Here is a 21,559-nt window from a genome sequence, read left to right on the forward strand (position 1 = left end):
CGAAATAAGGTCCTCAAAGGTGGAGTTTGGTGTTTTGATCGTGCTCCAGTCTGCCTGGAGGAGTACGATGGAGTTCTACTCATTGCTGAAGTTTCCATGAAACATGTTCGCATCTGGGCTAGGGTTTCAGGTATTCCCCCACTGTATGAAGAACTTGATAACCTTGTCCTCATTGGGAATCTCTTGGGGGGTTTCCTAGATTATGACAAGGAGTTTCGAAGAGGATCAATGCGCATCTTCTTCATGCATGACATCTCCAAACCTATTCTCTTGGAGCGTAAAATCTTCTTGGATACAGGGATTGAACCAATCTTGAAGTTTCAGTTTGAGCATCTCAAAGGTAGGTGTTCTCAATGCGGCCTGCTTACGCATTTGGGGGTCAGATGTCTGGCACCCAACCCAGCCATCTCCACCCCTAGGGTTATACCGTTTGGTGGTCCTCCAACTGCGGGTGGAACCTTCTCTTTTTCAGCCCAGGCCAGCCGAGAACTCCCACAACTCTCCTCTACCTTGCTCAAGAAGAAAAAGCCTGTCATCCGAAAGCTAGACAGATCATTATCAGAAGTTGATCCATTTGCGGGTTCCGTGGCCGATATGGCTGCTGAGGAAACTGCTGAACCTGTAGGAGCTTAGCAGACAGAGCAGGTTGAGATCGATGCTTCCGGTTCGGCCTTCAAGGTTAGGAGTTCCGAATCTAGCCCACCTGTTCAGACTGCGCCAGTGGAGCCTAAGGTGTATAAGAAAAGAAACAGGACTGGAGGTTGCACTCCCTCCCCAAAGAAACTCAAGACAATCCTGGGTGGTAAGATACCCATACTGCGGGCAGAGGCCCTAGGTTTGGTTGAAGCTGTTAATGAGAGTGAACACGAAATTCTGAAGAAGAAGGTTGGAAGACCTCTGGGAAGCAAGAACAAACTTCCTCGCCCTCAGAAGAAGATGGGCGGGACTTTGCGTCTGACTTACCCTTCGGTTGAAGCTGCTCATGAGATTAGCCCTAAGAATAAGGGCAAGGGAAAGCTCTAAGCTTCCCGTGTTCGATACCTAGCATTTGATTCCAGTCTATTTCTATTTAAGTTTAGTTTCTCTGATTGTACACCAATTGAGGTCCTTGGCAATTAGGGTTACTCTAGAAAGGGTTTAGATAGTTGTTGGATGGTCTCCTTATGGCTAGGTCTAAATTTTGTGCTCAAGTTGTTCCCCAATAAGGGTTACCTGTTATGTGCTTAACAGCTTAGACCATCTAGGTTTTCATTTGGTGTAAGACAACATATGATGTACGTGCCTTCTGGCCATGGATAAGTAATGAAATTATCTACTTCTAAAAAAAAAAAAAAACTGCATTTGATTTTTAACTAAAATTTCTATAACCTATGAGAAGCTAAGGGAGAGGCTATAATGAGGACTTTCTAATCAACAGTTTGGAAGACTCATTTTTGGATTACATTTATGCAAATCAACCGTTAGATGTTTAGGTTAGCATGAGTAGATCATTTCTGAAAATTTTCTTTCAAATATAAACCCACAGTTTCATGTTGTAACAAAATCCACTGGATTTACCAAAAAGAAGTGGGCGTCGTTTATTTTTCATTAAGTGATGAGATTGGTTGACCTAAATCTTTATTTTGTATTCAGCCAAAACAGAGTAATGAACTAGTATTGCTGCTAGAGCAAATAAGATCAGTGCAATTACTTGTTGACAGTAGAATCAAGATGATTTTAACTCAACCAATGCAATTGGTTATGGAAATTGGTTATGGAACAAGACCCATCAACTTCAGTAAAGCTAGCCGAGGTTAAGACAAGCAGTGAGAGCTATGAGAGGAAACAAACTGGAGAAATGCAAGTGAGAATTGAGAGTGATAGAACGTAGCAATTGAGAAACCAAGATCAACAAGTCACTTTTACACCCTCCAGTTGAACAATCCGTCTAACCAGATTAAAAAATAATAAGCCTCGTAGCTGTTGTAGGTGTTGTAGAGAATTGGAAAAATTGTATATATCTTGTATTCATCTCACCATAAGGTTTATATAGGGTTACATCATGTATACAAAAGGCAATACATAATAGCTATACTAATCAATCGCATACATTACGAGTCTGTCAATCGCTCATTACAAGTATATCAATCGCACATATTACGAGTCTGTCAATCGCATACATTAAGCAATACCTATTGCATGAATAGTCATTATCATTTACAACAGTAGGAAATATGATTTGAGAGAATGATGTTCTATTATTGATAATAGGAGCCATTTATATAGGGAATTACAAAGTACATACAAGGTAATAGAATCTGAATATAACTAGGAAATCTAGAACTTTCTCCTATTACAACTCTAGAAAATAAACCCTAGTTTGAAGAGGCACACTATAATTCAACATCCTTCAACACTCTCCCTTGTGCCGCTCAAACTTGGTGATGACGCTTTTATCGTTGCCTCATTAAAAACCTTGCCAGGTAACAAAAACCCTGTGGGACAAAAATAACCCTGGTCGAAGGACAAAAAGAGCACAACACGTCCTTCACTATTCGAGATCGAACATGTAGACATCATGCCTCCCCCTGATGTCGACATCTCCCCCTGATTGCTACAATCATGGGAGTTCGGATAGCCTTCTCAATCCGATATTCTTTACATGTTTCTCGAAGGTGGATTTAGGTAACGACTTAGTAAATAAGTCCACTACATTATCCTCTGATCGGATTTGATTTACTTCAATCTTTAGAAGTGATTGTTGTTGCTGATTGTAAAAGAACTTAGGCGATATATGCTTGGTGTTGCCGCCCTTGATGAAACCTAATTTCATTTACTCAATACAAGCTGCATTATCCTCATAAATGCATGTAAGTTCATCTATGGTAGACTTCAGACCACAAGTTCCTCGAATATGCCTAAACCTTAGCCATATGCATTCAAGCACAGCTTCATGTAGAGCAAAAATCTCTGCATAATTCGAGGAAGTGGAGACAAAGGTCTGTTTTGTAGACCTCCAAGATATCGCAGTGCTTCCCATGGTAAAGACATAACCCGTTTGGGAGCGACCTTTGTGAGGGTCAGAGAGATACCCTGCATCAGCAAACATCAGCATCATTTTGGTGTAAGGGAGGAGGATGACGCCGGCCACCCTTGGCTGCGGTGGCTTTGCCGGTCACGGCGTTTTGGACGGCGCCTAGGGTTAATGAGATCGGTTCTCATTCTTCCGTCATTCTTTTCTCTCTGCAGGGATAGAACAAACCCATATCTATCATACATTTTAAGTAACGAAAGATTGTCTTTATACTAGTCCAATGACGTTGCGTTGGCGCGGGGCTATATCTAGCCAACAAGTTCGTAACAATTGAGGTGTCCGGTCTTGTATTGTGATAAGTACAATAATGCGCCTATTGTACTCAGGTAAGCACTTTTGCCATTAACACGTTTTCGTCATCATCCCTGGGACGAAACTGATCCCTCTTGGGGTCAAGACTACAGATGACCATGGGAGTGCATCTTTGACTTTATAAAAATGCCTAAGCATCTATTGACACGGTATACAAGTTCTGAATCTAGACAAAACCGTGTTCTCCCAAGGTCCTTCCTCTCAAACTCGGATTTCAGGTGTTCAGCGGTTTCCCTTAACTCTCATGGGTTCCAATTATGTTTATCAACATAAACCGCGACAATTGCAAATCCGGAACTTGTCATGGAAACGTGTGGGCATAGTTCATCATATCCCCAATCAAGTAGTCACTTTAGTGAGCGTTTCAACCTCGTTGCAAACGCGCTCCGTGGTTTAGAGCCACTTGACTTGCATGGGTAAATGAAGTTCACAAGAACCTTAATTATATTCCGTATCTAGATCCCCATAAAGATACGTAGTGACCACATTCGTAAGCTGCATGTTCAGTTATTCGGAAACTACTAAACTGACAAGGTAGTGGAGTGCAATGACATCCATTACGAGAGAATATGTCTTCTCGTAGTCGATTGCAGGGCATTTTGTGAGAAGCCTTGCTCCATAAGGCGAGATTACCATCTATTTTTCTCATCACGCTATCTAACGAAGACCTATTAATGTCAACAGGTTTTATGTTAGGAGGTGTTGGCATCTCAGGCCCGAAATCCTTCCTCTTCGTTAGTGAATCCAATTCAACCTAGATCACATCTTTCCATTTAGGCCAATTTTCTCTACGTTGGCATTCTTCAACGGAGCATGGTTCGATGTCATTGGTCTCAATAATCCAACGTCCTCATGTACACTAGTGTAATTTGTAGAGATCTCTATATTCTCAGGAGTTGGTTCTAACGTTGAGGCGTCCCTCAACGATGTCTCTTGGACATAACCACAATCCAGAATATTCTCATGAGACGGATTTTGAGTATCAATGATCAATGGATCAAGTTGTGCCAAAACCCGCTCTCTTCCTAGGGCGAGAATCCATCGATCCTATGGCTCTCCTGCGCTCTCTAGCGGAACCCATGGCCTATGACGCCATTATGCCACATTGTGGCGTCACTATACCACCATCCATGGTGGTGGTGCCGTGCCCATCTCTTCTGGGTGGTGCCATGTCCTCTTGAGGGGACATCTATCCTTGCAGACATGTTTGCAGCAGGTGTATGTGATCTCATCACTTTTAGGGGATCGAGATGAGACATAGTGGGGACAGACCACGACAATTCCTGTCGTTCCTATTGAACATTGACGTTCTAATCTCCCCTTAACGACGGGAAGACTGTCTCATCAAAGTAAAAATCCGCAAATCTAGCGGTAAAGAGATCGCATGTCAAGGGTTCTACATAGCGGACGGATAGTTGGAGATTTATATTCAACATATATATATATATATATATATATATATATATATATATATATATATGCATTCGTTGCAATGACCCATTTTGATACGCTGTGGTGGCGCAATTGGCACATAAACCGCACACTCAAATATGCATAAGTACGAGATATTTAGACTCGCACCCAGTCACTAGCTGTAACGCAAATAAAAGTTGAGTGGCTATGAGTCGTAGACGAATTAGCATAGCTGCATGCGATATTGCATAACCCCAAGCAGAAATATTGGTGCGCATTACCAATGTCTGGGCTACCATCGTAGTCGTTTAATGGTGGCTTTTCCGTGAGACCATGGGGGTGTGTTCATGGGAATATGATGCCTAATATCAATCCCTAATGATAAGCAATAGTCATCGAAAATTGTTTCGATGTAAACTCTCTAGTATTATCAAGTCGAATTGACTGAATGAGATGATCCAGGTAGTGAGCCCGTAGCCATATGATCTGGGCCAGGAGTTTATCATAAGCAGCATTACGAGTGGGTGATAGTGCGACACGTGACCAGGGTGTGCGCACATCAACCAAAATCTAAACAGTCCGCACGTTGGTTGAATCGGTCCACTGAATCCCCTTGGATTCTTTGTAAGAATGGAAACATTTTCGTTGGGTCCTTTGCATAGGATGGTCTCGATCCTAATTTTGCTAAAGAGCAGCCTTTGTAAAACGAACTGTTTGGCTCCAGTTTTGCTGCAGCTGGTCAACAGTCTCTTTTCTGCGCGGGCGTGCCAGCACCGTTCGGGTGCGGTCATCGGGGGTGTCCCTTGACCTGACTTCTTTCAAGCAATTGTGGACGAGGAGAGCACCAACCTCGTCGTGGGATTCTTTGTGCCTCGTGGCGAGGACTTTTGCTGAGCTTCTTGAAAATCACAATCGATACTCGATGTTGTAGATTGAGCAGAGCGAGAACCACTGGGAAGTGAGGAGAACTTGCTAAAGCGTGACTTTAGCTTGGCTGGGTTGCTAGGGCGTTACCCTTGCTTGGCTGGTTCTGTAACCGTTGTGGTCGCGGCACTACCGTCGGCTCCCGAGGAGACTAGGACCGAAGCACGTTGACAGAGGGTTTGGTGGCACTGAAAGTCGGCTTCTGAGAAGACTAGGACTAGGAGTGTGATCACCGGTAAGAGAAAGAGAAAGAGAGGGAGAGGGGTTTCTCTTAGAGAGGTTTGCTCTAGAGAGAACTTAGATCATCTTAGAGATGTTGTTGTTGAATGTGAATGTGTCTATTAGAATGAGAGGAGAAGGTGTTTATATAGGGAAGAAAAAGAAGAGTGAAATGATGAGTGGAAGAAAAATAATGAAAGTAGATCTAAGTTTGAGCACTGTTCGGTATTTCTCAAATATCTCTTAGCTCACAGCTCCAAACGATGATCTGCTTGGTGCGTTGGAAACTAGACTCGTGTAGCTTTCCGGTGATATGTAATAAGCTCATTAAAACTTCCAGGAAGATGTCCAGAATATACGTCAAAGGCAGGTACAGAACCTGAAAAGTGAAAAAGAAATTTAACGTTAGCAAATTCAAAACAGAAAATTATAGAAAATAGAGAAACAAAATAACAAACAAAAAGAAAACAAAATTGGTAATCAAATTAGAATTAAAATCAATTGTCAATCCCCGGCAACGGCGCCAAAAACTTGTTGTGAAATTTTAATTAAAACTCGCAAGCGCACGAATCGTCGTTAGTATAGTGTGCAAATACGGGGTCGTTCCAACTGAGGATTGATAATTAATTTAAATCCTAACCTAATTAATCCAAACACAAAATCACATAAACAATCAAGTAAAAGAAGATATTGATTTTTGGGTTTTCGAATAAAGGAATAATGTGAAAATTAAAGAAACAAACAAATAATGATAAAACCTAGGGTTTCGAAATCAACCACTAACAATCCTATTTATGTTTTGATGCAATATTAACAGATTCTTTTATTTATTTTGATGACAATTCTCGTATCTAAGTCCAGATACGGCACTTAGACCATAGTTTTCCTTAAGTGTATGATTCTCTCCAGGTACGGCAGAGGTCGTATATCCTAACATGCAGTTTATCCAGGTACGGCATAAATTTAACACATAGGACTCATTACGTTCTAGAAAACAAGAGATCATGCAAACCATTACTTCAGGTACGACAATAATGTAATTCACAACTCTTAATCACAAGAAGCTAATTTGAATTATATTGCAGGTACGCCTCAAATTAATCTTCTAATTACTAGATGCAAAGCCCTAAGGTGATCAATCAAAGAACTTAAACATAAAGCATCAATTCAAATAGTGACTAAGAATTCATCATAAAGAAACTATAAATCCATCAATAAATCATCAAAGTACATAAGCAATCATGATAGGGCATCATCCTAACCCTAGAAAAGGTTTAACAAAATATAACTAAATAAAACATAGGAAAAACATAAAAAGAATGGAAGGGGAAAAGAAGGGAAAGATGGATTAGTCGTCTCTACTCCTTAGGCGTCTACATTGTGCTCCCGAGACTCCTGGTTCTCATGTAAATTTGTGCTCCCTTATATAGGGAAGATTTCTGCTCATCTTTGGCTTCATGTCTCCTTGTAAGACTTGGATTTAGATTCCTTTCTTCATTTGGAATGGGAAAAGCTTGAAATATCTCTTGTAGAAGTAGGAATAAGTTCATCATTGAATCCTCATCTGAATTAACTTCCTTGAAACATTAGGATTGATGCTCTTGTGCCACGGAACTTGAGTTCTCCACTAATGGTTGTAAATTCCCGAGCAGATTTCCTGTCCGACCTATCTTCACTCAAATAATCATAACTTTCTCCAGAAGTATCGAAATCAAGATCCGTAAAATTCTACAGAAAGTAGACATCCGTAGCTTTCCAATGATATAAGGTTCATTGTCTGATTCGATCTGAGTAACTCCCAGTAATTCGACGAAGTTGGGTGTTCTGCACAGACAGATTCTGGAACGTCATATTGTAATCGCCTTTCAATCCTACTTAGCTCATTTTAGCTTTTCTTTTCTTCTTTCTACGGAACAAACCTACAAAAACACTAAAAGACATAAATGAATCATATATAAAGAGACCTAAACATAAAAATCAAGATTAAGAGGCATAGAAATATAGGATAATATGAGCACATCAAATACCCCCACACTTAGACTTTGCTAGTCCTCGAGCAAAACAACGAAAACTAAAAACTCAAAGACACAAAACAAAACAAACAAAAACACACTAAGCCTTTCAACGTTAGCTTTAGAAATCTCATACTTTCATGGCATCAAGATTAGCACAACAACCAAGAATCAATCCAACATTTATTCGAGAGTTAACAAAAACATATAACTTAATCATATAAACATGTAGGACATGGGGGCTACATTGGTGATATTAATCTCAGCATGCTTCAAACAAGTTATGACTCAAATCCTCACCGGTTCACCCTCTTTCTTCTCTCAGATTCATTGGCTCATGCAAAAGCATATATTCACTCAAGTTATATGTGAGAGAGATAATATATAAGACAAACAAATAGCTCACATATAATAGAAAGAAAAAGCTTTTTCTGAAAATATTTTTTTTTTCAAGTATGATCTCATGAATGATACCAACTACTTGCACAAATGGACCCAAGCCATAGGTTCAACTCTTATAACTCATCTCCACAGATCAAAGGCTGCTCTTTTCAAGGATCAAAGAGGTCTTATAATTAAGGTTGTAATGGGGCCAAGGCTTAGGGTTTATAGAAACGAAGAGATAGGAAAATCACAAAGTATCCTAAAAATCTAGTAGAGCTCTTGTTGATGTAGAAAGACAATCTTGAAATTCCACCAAATAGAAATGTCATAGACTCCTTCCAAGTCTTCATAAAGGGCCAAATGTCATCATTGTTGGGCTCATGCTTCATTCTAAACTTCCTTTGAACACTTGTGAATTGGACAAAGACCAAATTTTTCTTGAAGAGGCCTTCACTTCAAAGCAAACTCCAAATCCACAATGGGGGCCGGGGACTAAAATCCATAAACACTTATCATATTTTTTTCTTTTGCCGTCACATATAATTTTTTTCAATTTTTTTTTTCTTCTTCTTTTCTTTTCACGGCACATAGATACATATATATTTTTTCTATGGACAAGTCTTACCCCCACACTTGAACTTCCTTCTCTTTTCCATCTTCATTATTGACGCCAAAAACTTCTTGTATGTCTCAAAAATTAGCTCCACTAAGTCTTTAGAACAAAGGATAAAGATATAACTATACTAAGGTTCAAGGGTTAAGGATTATGAGGGTGATGAAAGAAAAGGCTTAATGTAGGCTCAAAGGGGTTTATCTAGGGAGGTTGCACATCTTGTGCACACAAATAGGGACACAGGCTTATTTGGCAATGGTGAAAATTTCCTAGGGTGCCTTTATCCTTTCCAAGGTCCAAGCATGTATTGATAAAAGTTTCAACAAGTATAAGAGTGAATTCTAGCATTCTATAGTCCATTAAACTTAATCTATGGCAAGCAATCAATCAAGATGAAAGAATAATGAGATCAACAAAATCATCGCCAAGAAAATAAGATGACATATATTTTTTTTTCATTTAACACTCAACAAAGAAAAGGCAAATAGGCTCAAATATCTCACATAGGTTATGTATGAATCAAAAACTTATCCTAACATGCTCTTTTCTGTACCATGTAAGCAAAACCACATCCACTACACATACATATGTCAATCATACATCTTTATTAACCAAAGAATAAAGTCAAACATCATCTCAATTTTATGATCCTCTTAAGCCATGATTTCTGAAATATATACGCATCATAGGTGTTGACAGGCCTAAGACTCACGAAAACAAAAACCAAAAAAAACAAAGACGCAAAAAGAACAAAGAAAACAATTTTTTTTTCCATTTTATTTTATAAACCCACAAAACTAACAACCTAATATAAACAAAAATCAAAAATCTCTTCCCCCACAGTTAAATCTAACATTGTCCTCAATGTTGAGAGAATTAAAGCATGCAATGCACATAAAAGTATGGAAAAGAGATAAGTGACAAATAAAAACAAGAAAGTAAAGAGAAGAGTTTAGAGCTCCCTGGGATTTAATGAAGAATAGCACAAAGCCGATGTTGAAGTAAAAAAAGATTGCATAAGTCATCAGGAAAAATTTCCGCGCAGATTGAGCACTGTTCGGTATTTCTCAAATATCTCTTAGCTCACAGCTCCAAACGAGGATCTGCTTGGTGCGTTGGAAACTAGACTCGTGTAGCTTTCCGGTGATATGTAATAAGCTCATTAAAACTTCCAGGAAGATGTCCAGAATATACGTCAAAGGCAGGTACAGAACCTGAAAAGTGAAAAAGAAATTTAACGTTAGCAAATTCAAAACAGAAAATTATAGAAAATAGAGAAACAAAATAACAAACAAAAAGAAAACAAAATTGGTAATCAAATTAGAATTAAAATGAATTGTCAATCCCCGGAAACGGCGCCAAAAACTTGTTGTGAAATTTTAATTAAAACTCGCAAGCGCACGAATCGTCGTTAGTATAGTGTGCAAATACGAGGTCGTTCCAACTGAGGATTGATAATTAATTTAAATCCTAACCTAATTAATCCAAACACAAAATCACATAAACAATCAAGTAAAAGAAGATATTGATTTTTGGGTTTTCGAATAAAGGAATAATGTGAAAATTAAAGAAACAAACAAATAATGATAAAACCTAGGGTTTCGAAATCAACCACTAACAATCCTATTTATGTTTTGATGCAATATTAACAGATTCTTTTATTTATTTTGATGACAATTCTCGTATCTAAGTCCAGGTACGGCACTTAGACCATAGTTTTCCTTAAGTGTATGATTCTCTCCAGGTACGGCAGAGGTCGTATATCCTAACATGCAGTTTATCCAGGTACGGCATAAATTTAACACATAGGACTCATTACGTTCTAGAAAACAAGAGAATCATGCAAACCATTACTTCAGGTACGACAATAATGTAATTCACAACTCTTAATCACAAGAAGCTAATTTGAATTATATTGCAGGTACGCCTCAAATTAATCTTCTAATTACTAGATGCAAAGCCCTAAGGTGATCAATCAAAGAACTTAAACATAAAGCATCAATTCAAATAGTGACTAAGAATTCATCATAAAGAAACTATAAATCCATCAATAAATCATCAAAGTACATAAGCAATCATGATAGGGCATCATCCTAACCCTAGAAAAGGTTTAACAAAATATAACTAAATAAAACATAGGAAAAACATAAAAAGAATGGAAGGGGAAAAGAAGGGAAAGATGGATTAGTCGTCTCTACTCCTTAGGCGTCTACATTGTGCTCCCGAGACTCCTGGTTCTCATGTAAATTTGTGCTCCCTTATATAGGGAAGATTTCTGCTCATCTTTGGCTTCATGTCTCCTTGTAAGACTTGGATTTAGATTCCTTTCTTCATTTGGAATGGGAAAAGCTTGAAATATCTCTTGTAGAAGTAGGAATAAGTTCATCATTGAATCCTCATCTGAATTAACTTCCTTGAAACATTAGGATTGATGCTCTTGTGCCACGGAACTTGAGTTCTCCACTAATGGTTGTAAATTCCCGAGCAGATTTCCTGTCCGACCTATCTTCACTCAAATAATCATAACTTTCTCCAGAAGTATCGAAATCAAGATCCGTAAAATTCTACAGAAAGTAGACATCCGTAGCTTTCCAATGATATAAGGTTCATTGTCTGATTCGATCTGAGTAACTCCCAGTAATTCGACGAAGTTGGGTGTTCTGCACAGACAGATTCTGGAACGTCATATTGTAATCGCCTTTCAATCCTACTTAGCTCATTTTAGCTTTTCTTTTCTTCTTTCTACGGAACAAACCTACAAAAACACTAAAAGACATAAATGAATCATATATAAAGAGACCTAAACATAAAAATCAAGATTAAGAGGCATAGAAATATAGGATAATATGAGCACATCAGCTGGGTTGCTAGGGCGTTACCCTTGCTTGGCTGGTTCTGTAACCGTTGTGGTCGCGGCACTACCGTCGGCTCCCGAGGAGACCAGGACCGAAGCACGTTGACAGAGGGTTTGGTAGCACTGAAAGTCGGCTTCTGAGAAGACTAGGACTAGGAGTGTGATCACCGGTAAGAGAAAGAGAGGGAGAGGGGTTGCTCTTAGAGAGGTTTGCTCTAGAGAGAACTTAGATCATCTTAGAGATGTTGTTGTTGAATGTGAATGTGTCTATTAGAATGAGAGGAGAAGGTGTTTATATAGGGAAGAAAAAGAAGAGTGAAATGATGAGTGGAAGAAAAATAATGAAAGTAGATCTAAGTTCACTTGTAAAATATGGAAAAGATAGAGAAAAGATGAAATGAAAGCAAAGCATGAAGGTGCAGCAACATGGAAGTGGTGATGATATATTAAAGAGATTGTAGAAGAAAAATATATCCAAGGAAAAAGAGAAAAGCATCTAGCTTTCTTCATGTGGGTAGGAAACATGAACATGTGAATATTGAGCTGGTTTTAGGTCAGTTTCTGCCCCTTTATTCCTTCAATTATTTCTCCAACAAGACTTCATTATATGCCTTCGACTTCTTCATATGAAATGTTCCACTATGAGTGTAGATCATCCTGACAAATTTTCAGATTTTTATTCCATGTGGTTGGGCCGAAAATGCTGCTGGACCTCTTACAGGTCCAGTTTTCCAGTTTTGCTTCTGTAGAAAATTGGGCTGATTGTTTGAAGGCCTTCCACTCAAAAAAAGCTCTTGCACTCTTCATAAGAAATGATCCTTGGGCTTTCTAGAATGGATCTGGAAAGTTTCAGCACATTTCGATTTCATTTGGTTAGTCTGCCACCCCTCCTTCCTTGTCTAGCTCTGTTTTTCCTAGCCGAAGTAGGAAAATATGCTAAAGTTGACTTTTCATGTTTCCATGCTTCCATGCTTCCATAGTAGGCTTTATTTAGCCTCTAAATATATATTTCGAGCTTGTCGACAATATATAGCTTGAGCCACTGACATTGGCTCAATTTCTCCAACACATGCCTTGTCAGGCCAAAATGTTCATTTTGGGTCCAAACACGAACGATGGGCCTTAGAAGCAACCAAGGAAGAATTTGGTTGAGCCACGAAGCCACAATGGACTTTAGTCTTGAAAAAGGAGTCAAAGAGGCCCTATTGTTACCGTAGGGGTAGACGACACCTGCCCTAAGTGGCTGGTCATGCACAGTCTTGGCGCCGTGAGGCGTATGTGCTTCTCCTCGAACCGATTTTTGGTTCTTACTTCTCTTCGTTTTGAAGAATGGATGTCCGTGTGAAGTCTTTAATAGACGGATCATCATATCACGACCTGGGTGTCCCAAACGGTCATGTCAAAGCCTATATGTGTCAGAATCCCATAAATCATTTCTCATGACATGGCTGGATTCAATGACTCGAATAGTGGTTGCATACAACCCACTAGAGCGACACATAAGTTTCTAATACTCGTTTATGCCCGTAGTCATTAGAGGTGATGCAAAGGAACTCTTGTCCATTCTCACAATGTGTTTCCACATGAAAATCATTGGCTCTTATATCTTTGAAATAATAAAGTTCGAATTAAAGTATGTCCAAGACATGAAATAAAAGAATCGACACTTTATTAATAGCCAATGATTACATCAAAGTTTCATAACCAAAAATTAATCCAAAATAAAAATCAAACTAAGACAAATTGTAGTCACTCAATCCTTTTGGTAACTCCAATTAAACATGACCAGGAAAGTAAGAAGAGATGTCAGTGGAGCGAGACTCTCTTAAGTACCACTAATCTCAACTAGCTAGTTTCCTAGCTAGACATCATACTTAATTGGGTGAGCCTAGTGAGAGAGAGTTATTTAATTTATTGATTATGGCTTGCCATTACATAATTCTTGGAAAAATAAAAGACTATACTAAAGAAATCTTCGGCATTTTGTCTTCATCGCCAGATTTAAAGTCTTCTTTGACTCGATGTCTTGATCACCGTGAGGCACCTACCTTCTTAGGTACATTGCAAACTTAGGCCCATTGATCAGACGTTCCATATCAGAAATAGATACCATGAAGATGATTCTCCCTTGATTAAGGCGCATTGGCGCAATGTGCATGGTCCCTAGGACCTGAGGCGTTGGAAAATTATGACCATGGCCAACGTTGGCTTCATGGTTTCCAACCCTTCGTCCCTCAAAGTCACGGCTCCTACGGTCGCGTGATCGTCACATTTGGCGATTACCTTCATGAGCATTTCGATCATATGGATCATGACGTCTATGGCGACTTTCTCTAGCCATGGAACGATGCTCTTGGTGGCCATCTCGAAGCCTATCAATTTCTCTTCTCACAAGCTAGTTGCCATGTCTTTCAGCAGTGGCCATAGCTTCAATAAGCTGTTGAAAACTTGTGATCCGTCTTGCGTTTACATGAGTCCGGAATAAATTAGAGGACCTTATAGCATAGACAGGGAAGGTGTTGAGGGTTTTCTCAATCAATTGGTCTTCTGTGATCGTCTTGCCACATATGCGCATCATTGCTTTGATGCGGCGAGCTTCCGAATAAAATTGCATGACTGTATCAAAGTTAGAGAAGCAAAGATCATTCCATTCTGCTTCTAAATTAGGAAGGATGGAGTCACGAACATTACCATAACGTTCCTGAAGCGCTTGCCATAGCTTTATAGCGCTATCCTCATTCATGAACTCAAACTAGAGGTCTATATCCATATGACGCATCATTAGGGAAAGTGCCCTGGAATTGTCAATCTCAGTTTGAGGGTCTGGAGCAGTTCCTTCAGAACAAAGCTCTTAGATTGTGTGCAATAGATCACGGGAAAATAAGATGGAGCTCAACGTCCTGAGCCCACAATAGGTATCTTTTGCCTACATAATCCAATGGAACAAAATTGAGTCTGTTCGAGTTCGACATCCTGAGAAGTGAAATAAGAACAAATTAGTTTCGGAGTCAATGCTTTCACGAAAACTAATATTAATAAGATGTCCGAGCTATGCTACCAAGAAATCTATTTCCAAGAATATTTGGATTAGACTGAAACAATGATGTTTAATATGGTCAAAAATCGATGCTTGCGGACGCTCTTAGTCCGAAGATCACGAACGCACTTAGTCCGAAGATCACGAATGCTCTTAGTTCGAATATCACGAACGCTCTTAGTTCGTATGTAGCGTGAATCTCCACAATTCCGCTTATTAAATAATCGAACCCACGTTATAGAAAGGTGGGATGGAGGAGAAGGGAGGTTGCAAATCCCCGAATAAAATAAAGAAATTTAAAAGACAAGAAAGCAGGAACTTTAATCTTTAAAAACTTGTTGAAATTCGGAGCAGATTCACTTCTGAACAGCTCCCACTTCGATTGGTGTACAGGTCTCAAAACGACTCCAATAGGGCTGAAATTTGGAGGTCAGATAGAAGAGACAGAGGTGAACAACTTTTATGAAGAAAGAACTTTTATCAAAGGTCCAGAACTAGACGTTTCGGGGCTTGCAAACAGATAGATATGCACAGGAACGAGAGGAAAAAGTGAGAGGAGAAGGATGCAACGGGCGTGCGGCGGTGCTGCAGTGGCAGCGGGCGTGCGACTGTGCTGCAGGGGCAACAGGCGTGCAGCGATGCTGAAGGAGGGCAGCGGCGGTGCGGTAGGAGCTAGGAACTTGCGGCAGTTTGTGGTGAGGGGAGTTTCGGGTTTAGGGTTTTTAGGTTTTTGGTTTTTAGGGCTAGGGTTAGGACTCGTGCTGATAACGTGTTGTAGGAAATATGATTTGAGAGAATGATGTTCTATTATTGATAATAGGAGCTCTTTATATAGGGAATTACAAAGTACATACGAGGTAATAGAATCTGAATATAACTAGGAAATCTAGAACCTTCTCCTATTACAACTCTAGAAAATAAACCCTACTTTGAAGAGGCACACTATAATTCAACATCCTTCAACAGTAGCAACTAAAATTGCATATCATGAATTCAACTTCACAAGCATTCAGCATAAAAGAACTACACAAAGCCTTTAACTAAAGAGAACTTTACAATCCTTTGAACCCCTTTGAAACATACCAAATTCCTCAATTAACTCCTCCTTTGTGCACTGAAGATCACCTGTATTAATAGCCATCTCATTCAAAACATCACTGTTCTGTAGCAAATATTGTGCCACTTCCATCTCATCACGCTTTCCTTTGAATCCCCTTATTTTGATTGTCTTAAGGCGTGAGAGCAAACAAATAGGCACAAAGTCTGGTGGATTCCATCGACTTTCTGATTCCTCTGGGTATTTGTTATCCACATTGGTGTGCTGTTAAGAATTTCGAAACATTGAATGAAATGAGAACAGTTCAGAGCTATATGTTGGTATGATGTATCATAAGTGGAAATGCATCTTACAATATGCTCTAAGACAAGATATTTCAGTTTAGGGGATCTGATGATCAACTCTGTAAGCAATTCCCAGTGGTAGCAGTCACGAAGAACCAGCTTCAATTTGGTCAGATTTTCCAAAGCAGGCACATAGCAAGCCTAAGTGAACCATAATATCAATCAAACAGAAATTCAGTCAATATCAACATCATTTTGTTCTTAGTACTAGTTCAATCATAAATTACCAAAATGGAAAAAATGCATCCATCAGAAATGTGTCATGTGTCTAATGTCTAGTTTGGTGTATCATTGAAGAAATTATTTCCTCATTATCCATCCTGATGGATATTCCTTTTCGTTATTAAGACCTAGTTGCTATTCAAAAATCATGGGTGATCTTCACCTTATGCATGCCTCACTACATTGTAACAATAAATTCAAAAGAACAAATTGAGGAATAAGCAGTACCTCCATACAATGAGGCTGGTTATCAAGAGACAGATATTCAACATTGGAAATTCCTGCCAGCAACACAGTTGCACGATTCGCGAATCCAGGATCTTTATCATAAAAGACTCCCATCTCATCTTGGTATTGAATTTCGTCAAGAAAATGGACTTTGGCTTTGACTAGAGATTTAGTACTCTTGAAAATATAATTTGAGAAAGCATCCTCCTCGAGTTCAAAGTATTCCATGCTTGGAGCATAAATAGAAAAAGTGTACCAACTATCATACCATTCAATGAAACAGCGCAACGATATTCGTAGCCTCTTCAATGCAAGTGCAGTGATATTGATATAGTCAATGTCATGAAAACAGATTCTTCCAGCTATAGTTAAATCTTCAAGTACAGGGCAGTTCCGAAAAAAAGATTCTGGTGCATTCTCATCAGACCATAAAACTGAAACATGGAGAACCTTGAGACTTGGGAGACTCCCTGTTGCGGTTGGAGCACAAGTATTAAAATCTGAAAAGACTGTCAGATCCTCCAGTGTTGGGCACATGAAAAGGCTTTGAGGCAGTACAAAAGGATCCTTCATATAATCTTCAGCCCAGAAAGAAAGATTCATTTCGACAACATTATGCCTAATGGCAGAACAAATCAAATTATTGATTCGAGAGAGATCCTCGACACTGAAGTGTACTACAGAAATGGAAAGAGAAAACTTTCGAATGTCTGATAAGCGGTGAAGGGAAAGTGCATCTTCAACAGCAGTCATAAAACGATTGAAGGACTGGATCGAAGACATTGTATGATTTGTAGGAAAATCTTTGTTATCAAAGCCAAGGTTTGGAAGAGATGTCCATAAATTATTCCATCTCCTAGACAGAACAGTGGTCCACATAGCATATATTGAAGGAAGAAAGGAAAGTATGTGGCAAAGAACTGCATCCGGCAATTCACTGATTCTATCAACTCCATTTTGACGCTTGGACTCACAAGCCATTTGTACCTTGATAATTTTTCAAAAACATAGTCAAATTGAGATCACATTTTAAAATTTTTCTCAAAAAGATTCTCATCGTCAAATTTCAAACAAGATTTTTCATGTATCTTCCGTAGTGTAGCATAGAAACCAAAGCAGGGGACACAGACAAGCACTTCTAACAACTTTAACGAAGTAATTTGAACTCCCACAAATGCAAGCAAACTAGAACACTAATTTTAACCTCACCCTTCTTTTAAATTCATTCAAGCAACCAAAGCCTTAAATTAACAAATGAAAAATAAAAAAAAAGAGTCAGAAACAGCAATTAACCTCAAGAATATATCATCTATTTCTTCACCTGGATTTTCTCAGCTACTAGACAATAACAGAAGAAAAAAAGCAAAAACAGATGTTCCACCGGTTTTTTTTAGGTTTATAGGAACTAGTAAAGAATGGAACTTATAGACAACAGAAATTTACTAGATCAGCCAAAATTTGTTTCAGAAATCAAACATACCAGATTACCAGAGAGAGGACAGGTTGAGAGGAAGTCTACCCCTGACTCTTGGATTTGGGTAGAACAACGTCATTATCTCTTTATTAACTCTCTTCAGAGTCTTGTTTAGGAAGTTTTATAATACTACTATACTCTACTCTACAACAACTGTGTATCAGACTGATATTCTAATAAAGTCAATGGTTTGTTTTATAATACTACTATACTCTGCTCAAAAACTACCTCATATTCAACTTCTTTTTCTGTTTACCAAAAAAAAAAAAAAAACTTGTATGGAACACCTATGCCAAGTTGCCAACAAAACAATCGACAGCAAAGTTTCCATTCTTTCAAAAGAAGAAAGAAGATTAAAGTATATCATGAACGACATAGATATGTAAAGAAATTACATTAAAGTTGTTCTTCTGCTATAAGTATTCCACAAGAAATTACTGTAATGTGTCCAAAATGAATAAAAAAAAAAAAACAATTTACACTTCTCCAACTTCCGCTATGTCTTGTTTATGTCATCATACAGGACGCTCGATCAATACAACCAGCATCCCAAAGGCATTTGTAGTATCAATTTGATCCTCTGCTATCTTCACTGTACTTGACCTTGACAACGAGACTGATGACGTCGTTGTTGGAGTTACTAACTTCCTCGCATTGACTATATGAAGAAGCATCGTCCAAAAACAATGTCACCAGGTTCTTTGGTTTAAGTTTTTTCAGTATTGCTAAAGAATATTAATCCGTCGCCTCAGTTGGGATCCCATCATCCTTCTCCCCTATAGAGCAGCCTTGGACACATGCATTCACACAAACACAGGTTCTTTGGTTTAAGTTTTTCCAGTAGTGCTAAAGAACATTAATCCGTCGCCTCAGTTCGGATCCCATCATCCTTCTCCCCTATAGAGCAGCCTTGGACACATGCATTCACACAAACACCCTCCACAGATAATGATGAAATTCAATTGCAGCTGCTGTTTGTTTCATTCTGAAACTACATGCTCAGAAACACTTTCGTAAGAAGGCAGATGTTGACTTGGCCAGAATTAAAGGGGAAGTACTTGTTAGTTCTCGATCATTAACTAACAGATGTGGTGGTGGGTGGTGTTCAAAGGATGAAAAGGTTTAGTCGGGGTTGGTTTTGAAATTTACCAATTTGAACAGTCTCAGGAAGAGTGAATAACAAAGAGCAGAGACAGGCTTTAAAGTACCTGAAAAGAACCCGTACCATGAAATGTGATGATCTTTCTCCGTCGCAGCCACCAACCTAAAACAGGTCTAGGTTGGATGGCCAAGACGGAGAAAGACCACCACATGCATTCTTTGTTCGGGTAGTCTTAACATGTAAGAAATAATGAACTATATATATAATTTTTAGTTTAGGTAATGTTTGGGATTTGAGTAGAGGCACCACAACCTGATAATTAAACTCAATGGAATTTGTGCTTTCAGTTTTCGTCTTGATCTGATCTGCAACATCATAGTCCGATGATGTCTTGTCTTGCTTGTTTCTCCTTTGTTCAACCAAAAACATCAACCAAGGCCTCTGAGTCCACCCTGCATCAAATAATTTTGTTTTTAAGGTTGCACAATCATCTTACTCTACACAGAAATGTATGTGATAAATACTAGTTTAGCATGATAGAAATTCCTTGATCTAACAAAATTCCGTAATCCTTAATCTTCCTTTTGGAGCAAGAGTTTATTATCTTACCAACAGGTAATAAAACAGAGCTTTAGACAGCATATATGATAATTTAAGCAAATTAGGAAATCCAAACAGCACGGGAGACCAAAATATTAGGCATATTACTTGAACCATTTATACAAATTCACATCTGCAGTAGCTGCTGAACAAAGAAATTATGGCAAAAAAATCAAGCCAAGTTCCTTATTAGTAAAAAGCACGATTTAGAAGGAGATCTAAACAACCTTATCAGATAAACTCAGACTCCTGTAGAGCAGAATTAGTTTTTAGTACTTACAGCGTTCGTCAGATCGGAATCTCTAAGGTTTGCAGATTGACTAGGAAACTTTTCCATGCAACGAATATCGCCTACATCCATCCCCACAGGGAAAACCTCAACCTTCTAAGGTATGCAGGAAGTAATGAGAAAGGAAGAGAACTTTCAATTTTGTAGAGACCATTAGGATGCCCTGGCTTTTATACAGGTGAAACGCGACAATATGCATGCAACAGACTGCCATGGTTATTACACATGTCGATCATGGAGGAAAACACTCGACTGGTAAACGTCTGCTCTTCTCCTGGTCACGAAAACATTGTGTGAGAAACGCATTCTCTGAAAAGACAGATAATGCAGATGAGTTTCTAATTAATGAATGTCCGTTACTCTTTGGGTCACAAAAACATTGCGTGAGAAACTGCACACCCACGAAACTTATCCTGCTTTCGAGCAATGACTGCAATTTGCAAATAGATTCATCTCAACACTCCAAAGCACTGAAACATATAATTGTTCTAGCTAACAGACAAAATGTTGATGAGAAATTCATAACTCAAAACAAGCAGCTTATTTATTTAGCGTTGACAACAAAAGATGAGGATTTCAATCCAAGATCTTGATAAGACAAGACTCTGAGCCACATTCATATGTCAAAAATTTCTTGAATAACTCCTCCTTTGTATACAGAATTGGAGTGTGGATACTCATCCAATCTCTCGTAGTGTCGATACTCATTGTATTCAAAACTTCACAATTCTTTAACAAATACAGAGCCAATTCCATCTCATCGTGCTCTCCATCGAATCTTTTCATGGAGATAGTCTGGAGGTGAGATACCAAACAAGCTGGAAGCTCCAGTGGATTGAAAACATTGCATTCATTACGCTGCAAATTATTTAGAAGAGTGGATAAAATAAAAATTGTTAATAGCGGCATGTTGGTATCAAGTAATAATACATTCATACATCTTACATTATGCAGTTTAAAGACTAGATGTTTCAGAATAGGACATCTCTTGTTCCCTGTAATTGAAATCATAAAGAACCAGCTCCAATCGACTCAAATTAACAAACTCAGGCAAGTAGGACGCCTACACAAAAAAATAAAGGAATTAACAAGCAGAACTCCTCATTGAGAAATTAAACTGCCAAACGCAGAAAAGGTATCTAGTTACAAGAATGAAATGTGTATGGTCAAAACACAAGAAAAATAACAGAGATTAAAAATTAGAAACTTCACTCCTCTGCTAATGGTCAAAAAGTGTGAAATATGTAAAAGGTTAGCAGGACTTACATCCAGACCCATTGACAGCAAGTGACAGATATCCAACATTAGATAATTTTGCAAATAGAGCAGTAGCACGAATGTACGATCAGCAACGCCACCAAGAGGAGATTCATCATTTCAGTATGAAGTCTAATTTTAGCAT

The 21,559-nt window shown here is 38.7% G+C and overlaps 1 protein-coding gene across 1 annotated transcript; it reads right to left on the bottom strand.

Moving 5' to 3' along the window:
* Window positions 1-15,644: 15,644 nt before the first annotated feature.
* LOC133728411 (F-box protein At4g22280-like) lies at window positions 15,645-18,230 on the bottom strand. The gene is made up of 4 exons (XM_062155828.1): window positions 18,173-18,230; window positions 16,693-17,679; window positions 16,252-16,383; window positions 15,645-16,162 (listed from the first exon to the last, which is right to left on the bottom strand). The coding sequence occupies exons 2-4, from the start codon at window positions 17,671-17,673 to the stop codon at window positions 15,878-15,880; spliced, it is 1,398 nt and encodes a 465-aa protein (XP_062011812.1). The 5' UTR covers window positions 17,674-17,679; window positions 18,173-18,230; the 3' UTR covers window positions 15,645-15,877.
* Window positions 18,231-21,559: the final 3,329 nt, after the last annotated feature.

The sequence above is a fragment of the Rosa rugosa genome, chromosome 2, assembly GCF_958449725.1.
Source record: "Rosa rugosa chromosome 2, drRosRugo1.1, whole genome shotgun sequence".
NCBI lineage: Eukaryota > Viridiplantae > Streptophyta > Magnoliopsida > Rosales > Rosaceae > Rosa > Rosa rugosa.